Raw genomic sequence first — 24,622 nt, 5'->3', positions numbered from 1 at the left:
TGGATTTTTCTCAGTGACTGTATTGTACTTGGCCCTGTTACTCTTATTAAATATTAAAAACCTCCTATTCACTGGTTAAGTCCTTTCTGACCCTGACTACTCAACAGCCAATGTCCATCCTCATTGAGAGGGTTTAACTTGGGCACACCTGTGCTCTATTATGCCGGACTTTCTTCTAAGGAACAGAGTGCAAGGCTGCAGCACCTGAAGCTTGTTTTAGAGAAGGCTCGGGAATTATGAACCTCACATCCAGATCTTTGGAGAGTTTTCTGTGTATATTGTCATGAAAATGAAGACTCTCCATCAAGTTCAGAGTTGGAAGAACTTAACCATATGTTTCTTTTCTTTCTTCTTTTCTTCCTTCCTTCCTCCCTCCCTTCCTTCCTTCCTTTCTTTTTTTTGAGGGGGGAGAAGGGTGTCTGGGTCTCACCATGTAGCTCTGGCTATATAGGACTAACTATATAGACCAGAATGGCATCAAACCCATAAGGATCTGCCTGTTTCTGCCTCCTCAGTGCTGGGATGAAAGGTGTGTGCCATCATGCTGAGCATATGAGCTCTCTTTAGCTCTCATCCCTGTAACATGCTTGCAAACACACATTACACATAGTGCCTGCTGGGCAATGACTACTGGGAATCTGAATATTGCTCATCCACCACCCCCCTCAGCAAATAAAAATTCATCACATTGTATATGGCAGAGAGCTGGTAGATGGCCCAAATACTCCCAGCTTCCTGGTACTTGCAACATTACAGTCGCCTTTCCTCAAGCGTGAATGAGATCTGTGGCATGCTTCTAATGAACTGGTTCAGGGAAAAGTGTCAGGATATCACATCTGTAATTACGTTTTATGGAATTGTCTTCTATCATGCTCGCTGATTTAATTACTAACTGGGCTTGAATGCTTTGAAGATGCCAAAACTCAGCACTTGGGAGGCAGAGGCAGGTGGATATTTGTGAGTTCGAGGCCAGTCTTGTCTACAAAGCAAGTTCCAGGACAGCCAAAGACACACAGAGAAGTCCTGTCTCGAAATCTCCTCCCCTGCCCTGCACATACACAAAAAGAGAACTCAGGACAGACAACCTATGACAGACAGATGGTGGAGGAATGGAGGCGCTGATCTCACAGCCGGTGAAGAGCTGACTGCCTGGGGAAGCTGAGCCCAGAGACAGGTGAGCCTTCTTAGGAGCTCCTAACAAGACACCTTGAAACCGGAGAACCCAGATAGGCTTGGGTCTGAGATAATATACATGGGCTGTTGTGAGCTACTAAGTTTGGGGGTAATTATGGAAGTTTGGTTATTCAGATATAGGCAATGAATACATCATTATACTTGTCTGTCTCTCTATCAGGACCAGAAATGAGCTGTTCAGAGTATTCTGGTTCTTGTTCTACGTGTTTAAATATTTGCCTATCATTGGGGGAGTGCCTCCCAGATCGTCTTGGGGTTAGCTCGAGAAACGCACTCAGCACTGCCTCAATTCCTGGGCTCCCAGAAGTGTCCGTAGCTATTTTCCACCCCAGCATCATTTAGTTTATATACCAGAGACAGCACGACAATCAATTACTCCTCGGAGTTTGAAACGCCAGGCTGGTCTGGAGAAGGTGTTAATACTTCCAAAGGTGGGAGCGCAGAAAACTAGTTCACCAGCAGAAGTGTAAAATGCTTGCAAGCTCCAGGTGGGAAATTCGCGCTCCCGAGAGCTGGCTCTGCGTGCTAAATCAGCTAATGAGGACACGAGAATACCTGTTTCTAGAGGGGGCTGCTGGATTGAATGAGAAATCGCATGAGCTGCTCAGCACACTGCTCGGAGCTGAGTGAGCCAGGCCCTTAGGATTTCTCCATGGGGTCTCAGGTCTCGAACAGCCTGGGGCCACCCAGGGGCGGAGCGCAGCGGGGACCCAGCCGAGGTCTGCCCCGCCCACGCGGGGCCGAAGCCCGTCGAATGAGTCGGTGCAACGTGTTGGTGGCTGCTGCTGCTGCGGCGGCGGCGGCGCGGGTTCTTCCGGGCTCTGCAGCTTCCTGCTGAGCACCGCGCAGCCGCCTCGGCCGCGGGAGCCCCCGGCGCAGGCCTCCGGGGTGCAAGCCTCCGGGGCGCAGAATTCCTGGGTGCAAGCCTCCCGGGCTCAGGCTTCCGGGACGCAGACCTCAGCACCGTGCGCACAGCGCACCATGAGCGCCCTGTCGCCGCCGCCGCCGCTGCTGTCGCCGCTGCTGCTGCTGCTCGCTCTCCTGGCTGCGCCCGCCGTCCTCGCTCGCACAGCCGAGTCCGCCTCGGCCTCGCAGCCCGAAGCGGAGCACCAGCTTCCGCCTAGCCTGGGGAATGCCACCCGGCTGGGACCCGGCGTGACGGGCGGGGGCGGCTCCAACAGCAGCGGCGACGCCGTGGTGACCCGTATCTCCAGCCTGCTTCGCGACCTGCCCACCCTGAAGGCGGCGGTGATCGTGGCGTGCGCCTTCAGCGCGCTGCTCATCGCCTGCCTGCTGCTGCGCGTCTTCAGGTGGGTCGCGTCACCCCGCGCCTTGCTCAGCTGGCTCGGCGGGCGCTGTCGCCATGCTGCTCTCCCAGCGCGCCGGCCCCACCTGCGCGCACAGGTGCTCGGTCTTGGCGCGCTCCCGCCAGACGCGCATCGTTCTGCTCTCCTTGCGAGGGTGGGAGCCGGAGGGCGGGCACGTGTATTTGGTCCTTCCAGGTACACATTTCTGGAGCCATTTCCCCCTTGAAGGCTGTTCGGTGTGTCCCAGGTCCTAGATTCCATTGCTTTACTCTACTCAACAGTTTACACTCTGAGTTTCGGCCACCTTCCGCGGAATTTATTTTTATGCCCTCTTTACAGACAAGGTAACATTCAAAGAGGGGTAACTTACACAGGTGGAGGGACAATTTGGAGTAGGGTTCTGCTAACGTGAACCTCGCTCCTGTTCTCCCCCTGCCATTTGCAGCTCTTTCCCCCACTCCACCCCGTCGTCTCACCCGCTAGTCCCCTCTTTTCACCTACAGAAAAAGGGAGAGAAAGCGACGCCCGAGGAACCTGGGGACACCTGCTATGCACCTGATTTGATAATAGGCTTCAGGAGGTTTGGTGACCCTCGACAGCTGCGGTGACTTTCCACTGCTGAGCTTCTAGACTGAGCTGTCCCAGTGCACACTTACAGGGGCCTGAGAAGACCTCAGGGAGGTTTTGTAGGTTGTTCAAGGACAAGGAGAAAGTGTCCAGGAAATTCAGAGTATCCCTGGAATAGTGAGGCAGGCGGGTTCACAGGAGAGGTCAGTTGGCCATTTCTCTGGAATGCTAGGGAAATCCTGGTTTGTAGGAAAAAAGCCAAATACATCCTGTTATTCCCACCAACCAGCCAGGAAATTGTGTGTGTGTGTGGTGTGGTTTCTGACCCTCTGTCCCATACTGTTTTGATGAACTAACAAAGACAGGGCAAGGGGCCTGTACCTTTGGAGAACATCTATGGGGCAAGAGCAGCAATTAGACCCGGGGAAGTCAGGGTTAGGAACTATGTGCAGACAGGTGCTGTCAGTTTTGACGCTAAGTCTAGGCATTTCCTTTGGGGCCCATATGATGAAATGCCGGTCCTCTGAGAACAGAGAAGAGGGTCTGTGGTCCCGTGTTCCCTTACCACTTCCTGCTTTGACTCACCCCAACTTTCCCACTTCCCTCATTCTTGTTGATGAACCTCACTGGATCTTTGTAGCCACAGCCTAGGCATAGAATTACCTATGTGAGGTGTTTGGGCCCTTATACACCGGCCCAGTTCACCTTGCCTCTCTTAACCAGTTCTTCTGAGTCTTGTTTTTATCTCTTGCTTTTTCCTTTTATACCCATGGCCCTGGCTTGTGTTTTTCTATCCCTGGTTGGATTTATCTTCTGCGTCTTCCAAGACCGCATGCTGGACCCTGAGTGGTTTTCGTGGACAGCTGAATGGGGCCGTTGCTTTCTTATCTGGCCTGCCCAGCCCTAACCTTGTGTCTCGCCACTACACCCTTTATCTCACCATGCTGCATTGCCCAGTTCGCATGCACAGCGAAGAGTCCTCAAGGGTGAGATGCCCAGTTCGTCTTAGTGTTTCTGTGCAGAAGGAGGGGCTGGCGTTCAGCTGAGGCAGCGACGTCTTTTACTGATTTCCTCACTGTTCCCTTGGAGTCCGCGAACGTCTAGAGCAAGCAGCTCTGCGCCTGGAGGTCTGAAGCATTTAGCTCAAAATAGTCCCAGCCCACACAGCTGTGTACTTTTAAAAGAAGGCATTTGAACTATTTTGCCAGTCTGCTCTCTATTACCCAAGAGTGGGGAGAGAAGACAAGGCATCGTGTGGCCAGATGTGTGTGTTGGGGGGGGCAGGGCTATGAGTTTAAGTAGGAAGTGTGGCACTCAGGCCTGGAAGGGAGAGTCCTTGGCTTGGGTGTGGAAGGAAGGAGACCACTTCAGAAGATAAACGGCTTCTGGTTATGATCAGTATCCTCTTCCTGGGAAGGCAGGCTTGTTAGTTGAGTCTCCAGGCAGAGAACTGCCAATCAGGATTCTGATGGAGATTGGATCCGTGGCGCTTTTACAGCAGGGAAGAAGGGCCTTGATGGTGCCCAGTCCTCTAGCGTTCTCTTGGAGATGGTGCTCCTCGGAGTGTGGGACAAGTATTGGGTTTCAGAACACCCCATGGTTCTGTCTGGCTGAAGGCGGGGCTGCACCTCGACTCTGCTGTGGGATGCGCTGTTCTGTGACTGTGGTCTATAGCCATGCTCCCCTGTGGACTGGATTAACTGAGCTTCCAGAGCAACTGGGCTGCTCAGCTGGGTTAGGGGTCTTTTGTACCTGCTTCTTTTCCATTACTTAGCTGTCGGCCCTGAGTCCTGGTCTTCCAATCACCCAGAATTCCCAAGGAATTCTTTTTGTTCCTGTTTAAACGTTGCCTGGTGAAGTGGTCCCACTCGCCACCGCATTCACCTGGGCTGCGCCTTCCGCTTCTCTCCTGGGTCACAGTGATGTTCTTTAGGCTGGGGTTCCTGGCTGACTCCTGTTGCTCCGCACTGCATGCTCCCTCTTCTGCTGGAGTGAGGGTCTCATTCTTTGATTCTCTCAATCGCCTACATCAAATTCTTGGACCTGTGGGCAAGGCCGTCTCTTCATGATTGGCGTTGTATCTTGTTCTTGAATCTTTATATAAGTTCTGCCCAGTGCTCCTCTGCCCTTAGCTGTGCTGGACTCCAAGGGCTCTCTAGTGGCATCATATGGTTCTCTCTCTCTCTCTCTCTCTCTCTCTCTCTCTCTCTCTCTCTCTCGGATCGGCTTTTCCAATTCTATAAGGCCCCGGTTTTTCCTTTGCTATCCAATCTGGTAACCATTAGCCACCTGTGGTTATGGAGACCCAGAAACATAACTTTCTGAACTGAGAGGTGCTGTGATAATGAGATACACCTGGAATTTATTAAGGGACGCTTGACTTTTCCTAAGTCTTTGAAGTAATGGTATTTTCTTTCAAATTATACAATTTCGATGTATGAGTTAAATATATTAAAATTAGGGCTGGGGATGTCATTCAGTGGCACATGTTCTCTCTCTCTCTCTCTCTCTCTCTCTCACACACACACACACACACACACACACACACACACTTGTACGTGAGTACAAGCAAGCCTGCATACATGCACACGTATCTGACAGATTTAACTGTGTCTTTAGGTTTGTGTTTCTTTTTGGAACCTAGAAAGCTGGTCTCAAGATCAAGCAATTCTTCTGTCTTAATTAGAATTTCTGCTGTTGCGACAAAACACCATGACCATAGAGCAAGTTGGGGAAGAAAGGGTTTATTTGGCTTCTACTTCAGCATTGCTGTTCATCACTGAAGGAAGCTGGGACAAGGACTCAAACAGATCAGGATCCCGGAGGCAGGAGCTGATGCAGAGGCCATGGAGGAGTGCTGCTTACTGGCTTCCCCTGGCTTACTCAGCCACTTTCTTAGAGAACCATGGTCTGGCCCCCCTCTCACTGATCAGTAAAGGAGAAAATGCCTCACAGAGGGATCTCATGGAGGCATTTCCTCAACCGAGTCTCCTTCCTCTTCGACGACTCTAGCTTGTGTCAAATTGACACCCAAAGCCAGCCAATATACCTCCTGTCTCAGCCTCCCAAGTGCTAAGATTTCGGGCACGAGCCACCATGCTCGACTCTAGTTTCTCATGTGTTGCGGAAGGCTCTGGTTGTGTAAAATGTACCACGAACTCAGAAAGTTAGGGGAAAATACTGTGTTGGTTTTTCACGCTGCTGCATCAAAAATCCTGATAAAAATGGCGTCTGAGCACAAACTGTGGATCTGAGCTCACGGTTTCAGAGGTATCTGGGCCCCAGTGCTGTGGACCTGCGGTGAGGCAGGCCATCGTAACCAGGAGGTCAGGGTGGAGAACAGATGCTCACTTGCTGGTCTCTGGAAAAGAGAGAGATTGGCTGGATATGTGTCCCACTCTGCCTTTCGCTGGGATCCCCTGGGATGCCAAGTCTATTCAACTAGCTCATTGTTGACTGTCTTGTCTTTTCACTTGGGAAGACTCCTTGGTCAGGCCTCCTTCACTCAAGCTCCCCAAACCCACTTGAGTTTTGAATTTCCTGTCCCTCTGCAGTACCAGGCTGCCGACTGCCAAGGGCAGGGCTTCCGTGACTCCCTAGCACCTAGTGTCATTCCAAGAATAGGCTGGCATTTAATAAAGATATTTTTAGCAAAAGAATGTTGACCTCCCAAGTATTTTACATTGTTGACGACTCTCCAAGTGTCCCCTGTGACTATTTGCACAGCCAGTGTGGGATGCCTATGGGGTAGGGGTTTGGGTGGTACCTGTTCATTGTCCTAGCCATGCAGAAAAACTGGGGAAGAGAGTGTGGTAGTTTTGCTTTTAAATTAGTGCTCTGTCTTCCTACTTGTCTTCCCTGATGGAGTCACCTTGCTAGACAACAGAAAATACTTGGATCCAAGTTTAGTAGAAGGGAAGATCCATGTCGTGAAAGCCAGGAACTTTTAGTTAGGTAGCTGCTCCGCTAGCGTCCACCTGTTTTTCACTTTGATGTTCTTATTCTGATGCTAACAATCAGGAGAAGATGAAATGCACGCATGTTGGGATTCTCAGAGCAGTTCTGTCTCATAGTGAAACATTTTAAATAACTTACGTAGAGGTGAGTGTGGTGGTGGACACCTGTAATTTCAATATTGAGGAGGTAGAGGCAGGAGGATCATGAGTTGGAAGCCAACTGGGACACAGTGTGGCCTTGCTGAAACAAAACCCGAAAACCAAGACATATCCAGCAAATGACACTGTTTAAAAGAATATGGTAGTCTGTGACGACTTAATACTGAGTGTCAACTTGACAGACTTCAGAACCGTCCAGAGGATGAACCTTTAGATCTGTGATGGAGCTCCTAGATAGGGTTTGTTGAGGTGAGTGGATACACCTTAAATATGGTCAGCCCTGTGGTCTGGGCTGGGGTGCTATGGAGTGAAAGGGGAGACTGAGCTGAGCATCAGTTTCCTGACTGCGGGTGCCGTGTGACCGGTGCCCCATGCTCCTGCCACAATGATGTCCCCACCGTGCTGCACTGTACCTTCAAACTGTGAGCCGAAAAAGCCCTTTCTTAAGGGCTATGTCAGCATAGGGCAATGTAACAGCCACAGGGCAGGTACAGAATACATAATCCTCTAGAGCTGCTAAAAGCAATGACGTGGGACGGTGGTGGTGTGAACTGGATAAGACTTGGACTATGGGAAAGGCAGTGACAGTAGCAATACTGGCCATGTGTTGTTGGATGAAGCAGATTATAAAGCGGCATGAAAGTATGGGTTCATTCAACTCAATTATAATCATATGCATATGTGAATGTGCAAGGAAATATATTAGCATGTGCACATACCTGTACATGTGGGCGACTCTTCCTTTATGTAATTCTATTCATGGCACCTGGACTCCTTTACAGTTCTGAGTTATGTGTTCATGCATGCACACTGCATCTTCGGACATTTCTGAAGACCAGTAGGAAACAGGGCATACCCCTGGCGATGGGATTCCTGTGTTCTCCTACTCGGTTTCCCTGGTTGGGTACCAGGTTATGCTCTGTGCAGCCATGCCTGGGGTTCCTTTGTTTGTACCCGACGCTTAGGATAACTGATGCTTTCCCATGTGTCGGGTATACTGTAGCATCTCCTTGCTTTGGTCTCCATTTCTTTAGTGTCTGCTGGACCCGAACAGCGTTCTTCTCTCTCTTCTTTTGTGTGTGTGCCAACACATACATACATGTGGAGGCCCAAGAAAGATGCTGGGTGTCTCCTCTGTGGCCCTCTATTCTGTTCTCTTAAGATAGATCTTCCTGATCTAGGAGTTCACTAGTTTTTCAGCTAAGGATGACTTATCAGCAAACCCCTGTTGATTCTCCTGTCTCCACCCACCCATTGTGGGGTTACAGGCATCTCCCCAGGCACACTCAGTTTTTTTTTAGTGGGTTCTAGAAATCTAAACTCTGGCTTTCATGCTTGTATGGCAAATGCTTTTACCCGCTGAACCCCAGGACCTATGCTTCACCTGATTTCCCCCCCCCCCCGTCTGTTTTACTTATATTTCCATTTCTGTGATAAAATGCTGTGACCGGGACCAAGGCACCTTACAAAAATTAATTGGGCTTTGATTTTAGAGTGTTAGTGTTCATGATGCTTCTATGTATTAATAAATCTTTTGATTTTTATTTAGTTTTACTTTCTATTACAAAAAAACTTATTCTCTCTCTCTCTCTTTTTCTCTCTCTCTTTCTCTGTAGGTTAGAGACAACTTGTTGGAGTCAGTTCTCCCCTTCTACCATATGGGACCCAGGAACTGAACTCAGTTCCTTAGGGTGGGTGACAAGAGCCGTTTTTCACTGAGCCACTTTACCTGCCCCATGTGTTAATATTTTACTATCAAGGAAAACTCTAGGTAGGAGATCAAATCTGGAGAGAAGATTCTAGAGAACCTTCTGGTGGGTGTGATCACATGATGTTTGTGAGTATCCTGGAGATCCCGGAGGTGGGCAGACATCTCTGGATTGGCTGCTTGATGCCTTTTGTGAAAGAGCAGGAGGTAGATTTTTTTTTCTTTTAAGGAGCTATGTGTAGGAGTAGAAAACCGATTTTTCTTACCTTTTTGACATTGGGTGCTGGTAGCCTTGCGTAGATTCAAAGATATGACACTCATAGACCCGAGACTACAGAGACCCTTTGCCCTAGGGGTTCCCCTATAATATCTCTTTCATTGAGCTTTGAGAATTGAACCTTACTCTCCCGTGATGTGGCTGCCAGCCAGGGAAGCTTTGCTCATTGAAACCGCAGCTTCCCCGCTCCCTGGCTTGGCTGCTCACCCGGTTTTACTGCACAGGCACTGTTTCTCTCCTGTCTCTGGTGACTGCGTGCGCAGCCCCTTCTTATTTCAAAATCTCTGTAAAATCCTCTTATCCGAAAGGATTTGTTTTGGCGCTTCCCCAGGGATCGGGAAGACAAAGTTGAGGTGATCTAGCATTGCCTGGTGTGGTGGCGAGGGAGTAGCCACCATGTTCTGGAGACGGTGACGCCTTGCATACCCAAGTTGCTAACTAGGTCCTGGAGAAGGGGCTAAAGTTTCCTACTTGCCTTGTGTTTCCCAAATTTTCTATTATTATTGTTTATAATAAGGAGAAAAGTTAAATATAAGCACTTACTCCAGGGCTGGGCAGGGTGTGTCAGGAGGACCCCTCCACTCACTGGCCGGCCAGCCTAGCTGAGTTGATGAACTCCAGCCTCTGTGAGAGAACCTGTCTCAGAAACCAAGGTGGACAGTAATTGAGGAAGACAACCAGTGTCAACACACATACGCATGCGCACGCCCGTTTGGGTGTTTGCATGTACATGCAACGCATATAATCATCATTACTTATGTAGCCACAAGCTTCAAGGGCACTAGGGCTGAGCTGCTCTCAGATATGGCTTTCTGGTTTGCAACGTGAGCATTCTCTGAACCATGCTAGGTATCCACTCTCCATTATTAATTACATACAGTACATGCTTCTGAGGCCTGGTGGGATATTTAGGATAACATCCTGCCAACCACATCCCAGTTTCTCCTTCAAGCAGCCGAGTGTCCTACAGTACCCAAAGCTATGGCTCTGAAGACAGAGGTAGTTTCTGCTCGACCTTTCGTCTTGTTTCTGCTCGGGAGCAAGGCAGCCATATGGTCAAAATAATCAGGCAGCCGTGTGTACCTCCGAGCATGTTTCAAGTGGAATTGGTAATCATCTCAGCTGAGCCCTTTTGACTGCTCAGCTCCCCAGCAAAGACGGTATCTTGTGACCACCCTTATGAATAGGCTTTTTAGGCACGGGCACCTGCCTCTAGTTCCTTCTAACAAATTGAAAAGGGAAGAACAAATCCCTCTTTAATGTAACCCTGAGCCCCTGGCTTACATGGCGTTCCATAGACGCCCTGGCACACATACTCTTGCCGGTGTAGGTTCTTGTGATACCAGACATGTGTAAGGCTAAGTGGGAATGGGATTGGCTGGGCTAGGATGGGGTGAATGTGTCCCACCAGAAGGGAAACCCTCCTGGATTTAAGCAGTAGCTTCTTGAGTTGTTTGTTTAGTTTTCTTGTGCATGCTTAGGTCTGAACCTTTGCAAGGGGACATTCTGGGAGCAGGCCTTTAAAATCATGTTCATTTTTATGGTTTCACTTAAAAAGCAACAATAATATCTCCTAATCTAAGGGCAGTCTGCAAGGAATCCAAACTTCATGTTTATATTCTGGGGCTGTGGGGGAAGAGGAAGACCGTTCTAGGTAGGCGTGGCTCAGAGGAGAGCGGTGATACAGAGGACTCCCGGCAGTGTTCCCCCAGATCTGGGAGGCCTTGGGCTCTGTAACCTCTCAGGTGTGAGCTTTCTCACATTCAGGGCTCTGCTTCTGCAGAACCCCCCTCCCCGCCCCCACTTCTGCACTGCACAGTTGGAACAGAAACCCGTAGCTAGGAGAGCTGTAACCCCAGGCGTTTGTATGCTCAGCTGTGCGCTCTCTCTGGGCCACCAGGATATGGCAGGCTGCCTTTGGCCTGTCAAATGGGTCTCTCTAACACTTAGCCCCAGCAGCAAGGAGAAAGTTTGACTGAAGAGAAAGCGCATTCTTTCTAATGTTTCCCAAGTGCCTCTGTGAACACAGGGTGCTGTGCTGAACAGGGAGCACCCCAGAGACCCAGGAACATCAGTAGGCAAGGGAAGATAGCACCTTTATTGTTATCTGGTGGGAAGGAAGCATGGAGTCACAATGGGGGAGTCACAAACAAAGCCAAGTGACTTTGGCTGGAGATAGAGTGGCCTGGGAAGGCACTGTAGTAGAGGAGGGAGACTCGGACTTAGTAGTGGGAAGGAGGGCTTCTTCCAAGCTTGGATAGACAAGCAAGTGGAAAGGTTAATTCTAGCTGTCAGCACAGTTTCAAATCGTCGGAGAAGAGAGCCCCAGTGAATCATTTTTGGGGTCAGATTGGCCTACAGGCATGTCTGTAAGGGGTTGTCTTGATTGCATTGGCGGCTGTGGGAACTAGTCTGCTGTGGGTCCTGGATTGCCTAGGAATTGCAAAAATGAACTGAACAGCAGACATACATGCATCCATCCTCTTTGCTCTTTGACTGTGGATGTGAGTAGCTGCTTCAGGTTCCTGCATGACTTTGCCAAGTCAGCAATGGACGGTAACCTGGAATTCTGAGATAGATAACCTGAAACAGAACTATCTTCCCTGAGGACCTCATTGTTACATAGTTCTGTGCTGGGCGGTTAATGTTTCCTGCTCCAGGTAAGGGTGCTTTATTGGGGTTCCCATTTTACAGGTGAGCAAATCAAGTCACTGAGTGTGGATGTGTCTCACTTAAAGGCAAGAGCTGAATGGGGAAGGGGAAGGAGAAGGGTCCAACTCATGCTTCTTCTGTTGAGATATATTTGGAAACACCCAATGCTTTCCAGAGGATTTGGCCTGCTGGAGGAAGCTGAGGGATAATTGAATACAGGGTGAAAAATTAAAGGACCGTTTTCAAAAGAGTGCAAAGGAGTTCTTAGGTACGGAGTGAGTGGCTGAAGAGCGATTGGGTGCAATGGGGGTGCATGGTGTCTAAGGAGACCCGGAAAAGGTGTTGGAAGAAGCAGTTGGCAGGGCCGGAGGGCTGAGTGATGCTGAGAGAAAAAAAAGCATTTGCAGACTCAGGGTGTGCTGTATCTGTTTGGGAGGACAAGAGAGACCATCCTGCAAAGTGTGAGGGTGACGGGTCAGGGGGCAGTTGGATTGGAAGCTCCTAGATCTGTAGTTGAGATCTTATGAGTTGTCTGGCTCGTGTCGTCTAACGCCTAAGGCCGCGGTCCTGACCGCCTGCGTTGGGATCTATCTACAGTTGGTACCATTTTTCCAATCCCAAAGGAGTGGAGACAGGAAGCAGATTGGTTTGCTGATCATGGCAAAATTGCCAGGGAAGAAGGAGGGGGATCCTGACTGATGGGCCTATTATTACATCTGCCAGGGCTCATAGGCTTAGAGTGGAATTATTAAATATCACCCATGCTTGGCACTCAAGACCATATAAACCACAGCTAAGAAGCCGAGACAAATTTTGCCAACAGAAGGCTTGGGACTTGCAAATTCAGGCCACAGACAGGTAGGCTGGTCTGTTTGGTTTTGATCTGATACTGATTTTGAAAACTGGGAGAGCCAAGCATACTTAATGTAAAAATTTGGGGTCTCTCTTCTCTTGCTGGGTGAGAATGCATGGGGGTGTAGTGGCGGTGGACCTCAGCCCAGGAAGGGACAGGAGCTGGCTGCTGCCACCCCCTTTACACTGGGCATGACATTGATCTTTTTATCATTATTTTTACATTTGTGGATTTATTGTGTGGGTGCACAAGTGTGTGTGCTGTTTTTGCATTTTTTTTATTGTGTGTTTATTTGCACATGTAGGTGAGCATGTGCTGCGGTGGGTCTGTGTAGGAGACTTGTGGGAGTTGGTATTTCCCTCCCATCATGTGGGGCCCAGAGATCTAACTCAGGTGATCAGGCCTGTCAGCCGAGCACCTTGACCCTGTTTCAGTGCCTCCAGGCACTGCTCCTGGGGCCTTTGATTTGAAGGCAGTGCTTAGTCACCATCTGTCATCTGTTTGTTCCCATGCTTACGTCACACCATTTCCACTTCAAGGGTTCCCTGTCTTTACAGGGCACGGTGGCATTTGACTTGTTGACTTGCTGCTGTGAGTCACAGGGCTGGGTCCATGCTGGTCCTTTGGGGCAGCAGCATGGGGAGGAGCAGCACCCTGACCGGGTGAGGAGTGGGTGCCCACAAAGACTCTCAACACAGCCCCCAGGAGGTCCAGGCCGAGCGGCTGAGGCAGAGCCCGGCTGCTGGAGATCCTAAAGTCATTGCTGCAGTAAAGGGACAATCCCATGTTTCATGTGACCGTGTTTAATTGAACTTGCCCATCTGGGGTAGAGCAAGATGAGATTCAGATATTACTGGCTCGTTGAGACTACCTCATAGGGCGGGCACTTGTCAGATGGAGCTCCTGGATTCTGCGGTCCTGCTGCAGCCTGGGTTCAGGGGAAGGTTCCTGAGATGGGGAAGGGGCGTTGGCTTGAAGAAACGAACTGTCTGACCACCAGATGAATTTCGTACAAGTGGCCAGTCCCAAATAGCTCCAGACATCTTTATTTATGTATCAGAACAAGCATTTTTTTTTCATACTAACAAGTTTTTCCCAGCCTCCAATGTTAACCTCCGGCAAAAACAAATATGTCAAATATGTTTTTTTCCCCCTCAACTTTTACATCGAAACGTCTTTAAACCAAAACCGATACTTATCATTTTGCTAGCTTGGCAAAATATTGAGCCAGTACATCCTGCCTTTACAGAACTAGAGGTGATAAACGTAGGCATACATTTTCAAGAACAACAGTCTTACTCTAAGCATATTTGCAGAAATAGGAGTGACCTGCCTCGGAGCCTGTCAGCACTGAATCAGAACAGCTCCCGGGGTCTGCAGTGGCAGCTGGCATCCCAGGACAAGAAACCTGAGAAGCATCAGCTCCCAAGAAATCTTAGGGGAAAACGTTTGAGAAAAAAATGGGGTTTCCATGAATGATCACATCTGTCCCACGCATGGTTGATAAAATCATACTAAAACTGCCAAGAGAATCATCAGTTCTGTGAGAGAGCACGCAGGCTGCATGGTCCCAGCAGTATTCTGTGCTGTCCCGAAGTCCACTGAAGTTCTTGCTAAGTGAGACTGTCCCTGTGGCTTTTGCCTCGTCTGGAGACTCGTTGGCCAAGTGCTCATATACTGGTCCGAAACTAGGCCACATGGCTCCCAACACATGTGCTGTGCTCAGGGCAGCTTGCTGGGGGAAGGGTGCATCGGTAACAGGCAATGGTGGCTTTTTCTATCGAGGCCCCAGCTAACCTGGGACTCTGGTACCTCTTCTGTAAGGAATCCTGCAGAGGCCATGACTGGAAAGATGGGGGGGGATGCTGGGTTCTAATTCTACCATTTCTTTAAGTTTAGTTGCTTTTCTAGGGAAGGCCCAGTGACTTTTCATGTTCTGAGGAGCAGGTGCAGAAGAGAGATCAGAAGTCGGATATGTCCTTAGAACCCTGGCTGCAACCCAGGCATCAAGGGTCACCTGCAGGGTGCACCCCTAGTTACGCTCCGCAGCTGCTTGCTTGGTCTCCCCAACTCCCACATTCTGGTTCCATTTTCTCGACTGAGTTTTCCTCATGTCAGAGGTGACACCATCCTTAGCTTCCAGCTACAGTAAGGCTTTAGGGACTTCATGATGGATATAGCTGAGGTGGAGGAGTGTTCAGCTGCTGAATGTGACCCCTAAAGTCTCCCGGTCAGGGGAACACAGTCAGCTGGAGTAACCATGCCAACCCTGGGTGGGTTCCAGGAGGGGCAGCCGGGTCCATTTCGAATTTAGTGATCTGCTTTGAATTTTTGGCATTTATTTACTTCTTTAAAACACAGATCTTGGTCTGAGGACTGTGTGTAGTTCAGTTGGTAGAATGCTTGTGTAGCACGCATGAATGCCCGGGTTCATAAAATCGGGAAGATGGTTCCTGCCTGTTATCTCAACACTCAGGACACAGATGCAGGAGGCAGAATTCAGGGTAATACCTGGCTGTAAAGCAAGTTTGAGGCCAGCCTGAGCCCATCTCAAAACAGCAAAATTCAAAACAGATAGTGTATTCATGCGGTTCAGACTGTACAAGGAATAGGAATAGATAGTTAAAAAAATTTTCACGTTCATAAGCTATTTTTAACTAGATACTGTCAATTTCTTGTGAATATTTCCAGAAAGATTGTGAATATAGAGACAAGTTAATATAATAGTCTCTGTCTCTGTCTCACTCTCTCACGCACGCACACACACATGCATGCACACCGTCACCGAGATTTACTTCACCGTCTCCACAGTTCACCCTTTAAAACATTCAACACTGTGTCGTTCAGGTTATTTTATAGAGTTATGCATTCATCACTAAGGTCAGTTTTAGAATATGTTCATCACTCCAGGCTGAAACCCTGCATCTGTCCAGGCTCACTCTTCATACGCCTTTCCCAGCTCTGGGCGACCGCTGATTGACTCCCCAGTCTGTGGCGTCTCTCTTTGGACTGACACGTGGCTGCAGTCACATCACATGTGGTCTGTTCTACTCAGCACTGTTTTCTCAGGGTTCATCTTAGTCGGTGTTTCATTGTACCCCGTCTCCCCCTCCTCCGTAGTAGCTTCCTATTTAGTTACCGTATCACCTTGTCTTTTTCAGGATCAATCTACATTTAAAAATTATGGGTATATGTGGGTGTCTGTGTTGGGATATTTGCATGTGAGTGCGGAGGTCAGAGGTATTGGATTCGCCCACAGCTAGAGTTACAGGTGATTTTTAGCTGCCCGATGTGAGTGTTGGGGACCAAATTCGGGTTCTCTGCAGGAGCTGTATATGCCTTTAACTGTGGCGCCCTCTCTCCAGTTCTGTATGCCACCTTCATTTATCCATTTGTGGTGGTCTGAACGAGAATGGACCCACAGGCTCATGTATTTGAATGTTTGGTCCCTACTTGATGGACCCACTTGGGAAGGGTTATGAAGTGTGGCCTTGTTGGAGGAGGTGTGTCATGGGGGTGGGCCTTGAGGGTTCAGAAGTCCATCCCATTCCCAATTGGCCCTCTTGCTGCCTCTTACTTGTCCATCAGGATATAAACTCCCAGCTACAGCTTTAGAACCATGACTGCCTGCCTGCTACCATGCTCTCTGCCACAACGGTCATGAAACTGCAAGCCCCCAATAACCTTTTTCTTCTTCAGTTATTGCGTCTTCTCACAGCAATCGAAAAGCACCTAAGATGCTATATTCTCAGTGGATAAATATTTGAACTATTTCTGCTTTTTGGCCGTTACGAGCAATGCTGCCCTGAACATTTGCATGTGTTTGTGTGGACGTATGATTTAATTCCTCTTGGGTATGGAGCTAAGGGAAGACCTTCTAGGTCATTTGGTAATGTCTGTGCTTAGCGTTTTAAAGAACGATGATGGTTGTTGAAGATGATGACATACTATACTGTGTCTCGCTAGAAGCAATACGGAGGACACAGTTTCTTCATATCCTTGCTAACCTTGGCTGCTGGCTCCTTTTGATCCTAGAGAGTGTGAAGTGGTACCTCACTGTGGTTTGGTTTGCACTATGCTGTTTGATAATGGTGTGACTTTCCCGGCATGAATTTATCGGCCATTTATATGTTTGCTTTAGAGAACGATTAAGATCTTCTTGCCTAGGGAACTGGGGGAGCTGGTTTGGTGGGTGAGAGCCCTTGCTGCTGAAGCATTAGGACCTGAATCTGAACCCCAAGCACCTGTGTAAAAAGGTCAGGCATGGTCACGTGACCATGCAACCCCAGTGCAGTGCACTGTGTGTGAGGTTTGAGAGCCAAAGACAGAAGGATCCCCTGGCTTGCTGGCTGCAAACTGGGCTCCAAGTTCAGTGAGAGAGCCTGTCTTGAGGAAGTAAGGTTGGGAATGGTAGAGCAAGATACCCAGAGTCCTCCTCTGACTCTGCACATGTGCATGGCTGCACACACTGGCGCACACACACACACACACACACACACACACACGTCTATATCACACATCCACACACCAACACTCTTGCTGGTAGTTTAAATCAAGTTGATATAAATTAGAGTCACTGAGGGGGAGAGCTCAGTTGAGGAATTACCTCTGTTAGATTGGCCTGTGGACAAACCTACAGGGCATTTGTTTTTGATTAATGATCGATGTAGGCAGATCCACCCCAGTTTGGGTGGTGTTTTTCCTGGTGAGGTGGTCTTGGGTTGTATAAATAAGCAAGGTGAGTTAGCCATAGAGAGCTAGGCGATAAACAGTATTCCTCCATGGTTCGGCCTCTGCCCCTGCTTGGGTACCTGTCCTGACTTCCCTCAGCAACAGACTATGATCAGGATATGTTAAGCCAAATAAATCCTTTCCTTCCTAATCAGTGTTTTATCACATTAGAAACCTAACTAAAACACACACACAATAAAAAACGATATCACCATTTCATGATTGAGATGTAAGAATATTTCTGTGTTGCAAGTGCAACACATTTATCCCATTTCTGGCTCTCTTCACTTTTTGAATGGTGTTCTTTGAAGCGCTCCATTTTTTTTATTTTGATAAAGTCCAATTTATCTATTTATTTTCTGCTTTAGCTTCTGATATCCTAATCCAAGGTCACAAAAGCGCATCCTTTGCTTTCTTCTGTGAATTATAATATAATGAATAATAGCTTTAGTTCTGAGAGATGTCTTATGTATTTATGTACTTCTCCAGAAAATTCTATGAGGTAATTTTTGCATATGATGGCTTACTGTTTTACGAACAAGTGTTCTATGGGGGCAGCGGCTTCCAAATTTATATTTTGCATGTGGGCATCTTCTCTTTCTTCACACATAAACTATGTGTCTCATCTTGGATTATATAGATATTAATCTTGCATGTATGAGGGCTGTTTCTTGTCCATGTAGGGACAGCAGCTCCGTGTCAACAATGCGGAGACTTCACGCTTTGTGTGGCCAGTCTCTTACTAGTGGGCACTTGTATGTCACATTATGTAGGCTGAAGCATATGGTTAAGGCGGTTTCCCAAAAGGGAAATTCTTGGTGAGGGTTGTACCATTGTCAACGACAGGTGTTACTGAGCTGTGTGTGTAACAGCCTGTGCACCCAGTAGCGTCCTGCGAGGACCTGTTTCCCATGCCCCGCCCATTGTGTATCTTTAGTCATTTTGACGTTTGCTACGCTGGCAAGTGGAGAATGGGATCTCTTTAAAGGCTGAGTTTGCCGGATGCATAACCATTTGCTTGCTTTTTCTCTGCCTGTGACCTGCCTGCTTTTATATCCGTTGACACATTTTTCAATTAGATGATTGGCCTCTTTTATTGATTTGTAGATACTCCTTCTGTCCGTTAAGGAGGTTAGTTTACATCTGCACTGCAAATTGGATGAATTTTCCAAGCTTATCACTTATCTTGACTTAAGTTATTATTATTATTTTCCCCCGAGCCCTCCCACTGACTTAAATTATTTTTCCATGTTTGAATTCAGCACCCTTCTCTTTCTATGGCGTTTGGATCTCTTCCATGTTTCGTGCTAACAGTTTTATTTCCCACCCTTAAGTGTATCTGTCTCGTTTATTATGATAGGGTATGAGATATTGGTGGCTGTAAGCAAAACACTGGATAAATGGCTTTCCCCGAGCCATAGTGTGCCACCTTTATTCTATGTTGGGATGTAGTAGTGTCTGCCTGCGTGTGCTCTGGTCCACTACAGCGTCTCTTTGTGGGTCTGTAACTCAGCGCTGTGATTGTGGCTTCACTGTGTGGAGAAGCCAGTTCCCTCCATTACTTCTCCTTTGCGGAAGGCTCCTGGCTCTGGTTTGTGTTTGTTTGAGATGGGGGGGGGGTCCTCCCTGTGTAGCCCAGGCTAGCCTTCATCTTCCTGCCTTAGCCTCTGGATGCTGGGATTACAGGTGTGTACCGACACTGGAATCAGCATGTCTAGATTTCCCGACACAAATCTTGTTAGTATTTTATTGTATTTTATTAAATGTGTAGGTTAGATGGCTCAGCATCTCGGTGAGACAGAAGCTAAGTATGCCTTCCTTCCATGCACAGATGTCTTCTGGTGACTTTTAGTTGTAGTAGGAACTGCCCAGCAACCAAAGGAACTGGGGGCTGTCCTTATAGTCACCTGGGAAGTATCACAAACTGCCTGCACTTCTCAGGGGTGGATATACCCAGACTCTGCATATCTGGGTATACCAGCACTTCTTGTCCTTTGCTGGTGTGGGACAAGTTCAAAATTTGAGTCCCACTTACTAGGTTAGGCTTATCAGCACCTCATGGTTTTTGTTTCCTTAACTTCATAGTATGAACCCCCCTGCATTTCTAGCATCAGACAACATGTGTGTTGTTATGCTAAGCCCATTGTGGTGGCTGCTCTTACTGTCACCCCAGGGGGGAGGATGGTAGAGGACCAGACATACTTACAAGTCGTAAGTGGATTGTGTCCCACAGTAGGGCCGTTGACAGGAGTCAGAACAAGGTTTAGGTGTCCTTAATGATCTCAGGAAAAAATGAGGGAACTTAAGGTCCTATGGAGTAGGTTGGCTGGGTGATCCACCATCAGAATCCCAGAACCTGGAAAGAAACAGCGATGAAGACGTTCGCTTTTAGGATGAGTAGCTTATTCACAGGCACAAAGACAAGGGCTAGGATTCAAACCTCTGTCTCTGGACTCCTTGGTCTATGTCTCTGACTGCCATGCTCCAAACTGGACCCACTCACTGGGGCTCAGTGTTGCTCTGCTCTGCCGTGTTGGGGAGTACAGGTCTGGAAGGGTTCTTTCCAAGTTGTTTTGCTAGTCCTGGCACTTGCTCCCCAGCTTCCTTGTTTGTCTAAGTGAAGCTTGCAGGCTCATTGGAAACTTGATTCTAACCAGCTGTTGGAGAGCCCTCTGAGTAAACAAACCTGGGGATGACATTCCAGAGGGGAAGAATTTAAAAAATGTATCTATTTTGTAATACCTCCCTCTTGTCTTTTCATTAATCTTCTCATTATGCTGGAGGATTTTATACCTGTATACCGTGGGGTCATACATACTCATATACTCCACTTTTCTCCTCTCCAGCTCTCCGATCTTCAACATGTCCCCCTCACATCTTCAGGTCTTTTTTGGGGGGTTATATTTATAACCTGTTAAGTTCAGCTAGTGCTGCCCCATATGTTCGTGGGTGTAGAGCCCTTTACTGGGGCACGGGGATCCCATCAGTGCCCTGATTTTCAAAAAGAACGATCCTCTCCCAGCAACTACTACCAATAGCTTCCCAGTAAGGGGTGGGGCCTGGAAATCATCTAACACATCTCTGCTGGACTTTTGGTTCACTTGATTGTGTGCAGGCAGCCACAGCTGCTGTGAGTTCCCAAGTGTGATGGTTATCTCTGTCATCTTTCTAGGACACAGAATCTCACAGCACTCCCCCACATCTTCCCGCTTCTCCTTCCACGGTATCCTCTGAGCCTCAGTTGGGGTGGGGTAGGGTTGATACAGATGCCCCATTTAGGACTGATCACTCAGTCTCTTCTTCTTAGTACTGTGACCAGTTATATAACTCTCTGTTGATTGCTGCTCACTGCAAAAAGAAACCTCTCTGACCAAGACTGAGAACCGCCCAGGTCTGTGGATGTAAACGTATGTAGGTAGGAGACTCTTTGAAAACATGACCGTTTAGCAAAATAACAGAAACAGGCTCTCCCTTATGCTCTGTGATTTCCCTAGCCATAGGCTTCTGGTCAGGTTTATAGTACCAGGCATGAGCTCTCTCTGTGGAGCAGGCCTCATAACCGATCAGAAAGTAGTTGGTTACCCCCACAACAGTCATGCCACTGTTGCACAATTGTGCACATCTTGCCTGGCAGGCTGCTGCTGTAGCAAACAGACAATTGATGCCTTTTTCTCTTCCAGAAACTTCTACAGCCCCTTCCTGCACTGTGACAACTTGCCAGCAGGGAGAAAGTTGACTGTTGGTTCAAGATCAATTTCTCTGTGTCCTGTAGTCCAAGTGTATGGTGTCTTTAGCAAGAGTCTTCCCATGTAGTTTGGTGGGTAATCCAAGACAATGATAATACTCTGTATTGTTTTGGATGTTTCTGGAACCTCCTTTGACTCAGCTTGAAAGAAGAGATGCAAATGGCTAGAAAACACTTTAAGAAAGTGTCTCAGTTAGGGTAGTTGTGAAGAGACGCCATGACAACAACAGCTCTTATAAAGGGAGACATTTAACCAGGGCTGGTTTGCAGTTCAGAGGTTTAGTCCATTATCAAGTATAGTGAGAAGCATGGCAGGGTGCAGGCAGACGTGGTGCTGGGGAGGGAGCTAAGAGTTCTATATCTTGATCCACAAGCAGGAGAAGGGGACTGTGTACCACACTGGGCATAGTTTGAGCCCTCAAAGTCTGTCCCCACACTGACACACTTCCTCCAACAAGATCCTAATAGTGCCACCCCTATGGGCCAAGTATTCAAACACATGGGGCCATTCAAACTACCACAGAAAGGCAAATTAAAACTACTTTGTGAGTCCATCTATCTTAGGGTTACTACTGATGTGACAAGACACCATGACCAAAACAAGATTGGGGTGGAGGTGGGGGAAGCATTTATTTTGCTTATATTTCTCCATCATTGTGCGTCATCAAAGGCAGTCAGGGCAGGAACCTGGAGGCAGGAACTGAAGCAAAATCCATGAAGGAGCACTGTTTACTGACTTGCCCATCATGACTTGTTCAGCCTGCTTTCTTATATATCCCTGGACCGCCAGCCCAGGCGTGGCACCCCCTATAATGGTCTAGCCCCTCCCCTGTCAGTCACTAAGGAAATGCTACAGGCTTACTTGCCTGCAGCCCGGTCTTATGGATCTATTTTCTCAGCGGAGGCTCCCTCCTCTCAGGTGACTCTAGCTTGTGTCAAGCTGATATAAAAACTATCTGGCACACCCAGTCAAAATGGACGTCATCAGGGTTGTGAGTGTGGCTGTAGCAGAAGGGGGAGCTTTTACATACTGTTGATGAGGAGGAAAGCCCGTGCGGCCATTCCAGAAATCAGTCTGGAAGTTTCTCAAAAAAACTAGAAACTCAGCTGCCATGTGAACCAGCAATACCGCTTTCTGGGCATGTGCCTAGTGGACTTGATGTCCTACCACAGAGACACGTACACATAGATGTTTATTGTGTAACATTCACAATAGCTATGAAATAGAATCGACCTTGATGTCCATCAACAGATGAATAGATAAGAAAAATGTGGAGTTTATGCCCAATAGAATAGTATTACTCAGCTATAACAAAGAAGGAACTCATGCAAATTTCAGGTAAATGGGTAGAAAAATCATGCTAAATGCTGTGACTTAGGACAAGGAAGACAAAACCCCCATCTTCTCTCTCATATGCATAGCCTACCTTCAAATGTTGTGGTTTGTTTAATTTGGAGCAAAAGTGGAAGCCAGGAAATGGGAAGGGTGCTCTTTGGGCTTGGGCACATTGGAGGAAGGAGATGATAGATTGTAGGTAAAACAAAAGCAGAGAGGAGGCATATTGGGGGGCAGAAATGCTTCGGTAAGGGGGCACAGAGGTATGGGAGGAGCCAGGGGGCAGAGGGGAGGGTGATTCAAAGGGAAAGTACATGAAAACTCACATGGCATTCTACTATCTCCCAGTGCAATTGAAAGAAAAAAAAAGCTGAAAGGACAGTAGAATAATACATGGGAAAGAAGGAGAGGGAATATCAGGGGTTAAAGGATTAATCATGAGTGGGAGGGGCCATGGGGGAGAGGAAAAGGTAGTGTTAGGTTAGTCAAAGCTAAGGATGTATAAAAAACCTTGTGGGAATCCACTAGTTAGTAAGTGAATTTCCAAATAACAACTTAAAGAAAAAAAATTAGGAAGGAATTATGATGCAAGGATGGACAATGTTGCTTTCACTATCCATGGGTTATTAAATGAAAACCTCAGTGCAAGGCAGAAGAGAACTGGTGCGGGAGAATTGTCTGTATTCTGTCAATCATATTTTAATAAAACACTGATTGGCCAGGCAGGCAATATAGGCAGGAAAGCCAGACAGGAAGTAGGGGTGGAGCAAAGAGACTGGGAGTATTCTGGAAGCAGAAGCTCCCTCTGCCACTCCTGCGCAGACCACCGAAGAAGTAACATGTAAGCTGACAGCTGAGAAAGGTACTGAGCCGTGTGGCTAATGTAGATAAGGATAATGGGGTAACATAAGTTATAAGAGCTAATAAGTAGCCTGACCTAATGGGCCAATCAGCTTTATAACTTATAGAGATCCCTGTGTGATTGATTTTCTTTGGGGTTTGCCAGCTGTGGGGTACCGGGCGGGACAGAAACCCCAACAAGCCGACCCTCATGTTACAGGGAACAGTTTCGAATGACTTCTATGTCTCACTGGAAATTACTGTTAAAGGGCTCTAGAGATGGTTCAGCATGTTCAGAGCTCGCTGTGCAAACGTGAGGACCTGAAGGTGTTCAGATCATCAGCATCCGAATAAAACATCGGGTGCGGTGGGCTCTGCCTGTAATCTCAGTCCTGGGTTGAGGGAGGGGTGGATGGAAGCAGGTAGATTCCCAGAGCTCACTAACCAGCCAGTCTAGTGAATGGGTGAACCCTGAACTTATTGAGAGATCCTGTTGAAAAGAATAAAGAGGGAAATGATTAAGGAAGACACACGATGTAAGTGATGGCATATTCGATAGGTATACTAAAATAACCAGACCAGCTCAAAACAACAGATATAGTTTAATAATTGAAAAAAGGGGAAAACTCACGTTATCAGAGTGAGAGGTCCCAGATTCGAAATGGTCCTGTGAGCTCAGCAGCTTAGCGAGAGAGCGAGCGCACCTGGGTCTCCAGGTTTTCTTCCCTGGGGACCAGGTTGCCATGCCCCAATTCACTGTGATTGGTTAACAGAGTTTCTCCGTCATCTCCCCCTTTTGTCTAAACAAGAACAATCCAAACCCAATACAACTATATACAATAGGAACAGATACCAAGTACAGAATTACAAGCAATAAACAATATTAAGCAAGAAATGCTCAACAAAAGTTTTACTAAGCATTCTATTTCTAAATAATGTATTGAAATTAAGTTTAGCTAAATCATGAGGAGGGTAGTTACAGTTATCTAATCTTCAACTCCATCAAAGATCTGAGAAGGGAAGTAATATTACTTGAGTAACCAGGAAGTACTATCGAGAAACTTCCAAAATGTGCAACAAATGACAGAGACAACTGACTACCTGGCAATCACCCAAAGTCTCATTTGCAGCGTTGAAGCAACCAACTTTGGCTAAGCCTAACGTAACTGACATGCCATTTCCAAAGGCAAGAAACTTTTTAGAACTATCTTACCCTGTCTTGGCAGAATATGACAGTCCTGTTTTATCTATTTACAGATACTCTGTATCTCTGTCAGTGCTTGAGGTATGGGCTTTT

The 24,622-nt window shown here is 47.6% G+C and overlaps 1 protein-coding gene across 1 annotated transcript in view; it reads left to right on the top strand.

The window, feature by feature from the left end:
- The first annotated feature begins 1,982 nt into the window (after positions 1–1,982).
- Fam174b (family with sequence similarity 174 member B) overlaps positions 1,983–24,622 on the top strand; it is a 43,863-nt gene continuing 21,223 nt past the window's right edge. Inside the window, exon 1 of the mRNA XM_048434833.3 lies at positions 1,983–2,504. Within this exon, the coding sequence (XP_048290790.2) occupies positions 2,176–2,504 (329 nt within the window). The 5' untranslated portion in view covers positions 1,983–2,175. The remainder of the gene's footprint in view (positions 2,505–24,622) is intronic.

The sequence above is a fragment of the Myodes glareolus genome, chromosome 24 (genome assembly GCF_982192425.1).
Source record: "Myodes glareolus chromosome 24, mMyoGla1.1, whole genome shotgun sequence".
In the NCBI taxonomy this organism is placed as follows: domain Eukaryota; kingdom Metazoa; phylum Chordata; class Mammalia; order Rodentia; family Cricetidae; genus Myodes; species Myodes glareolus.
The sequence above is the reverse complement of the archived record's forward strand: the minus strand, read 5'-3'. Positions and strand labels throughout refer to the sequence as shown.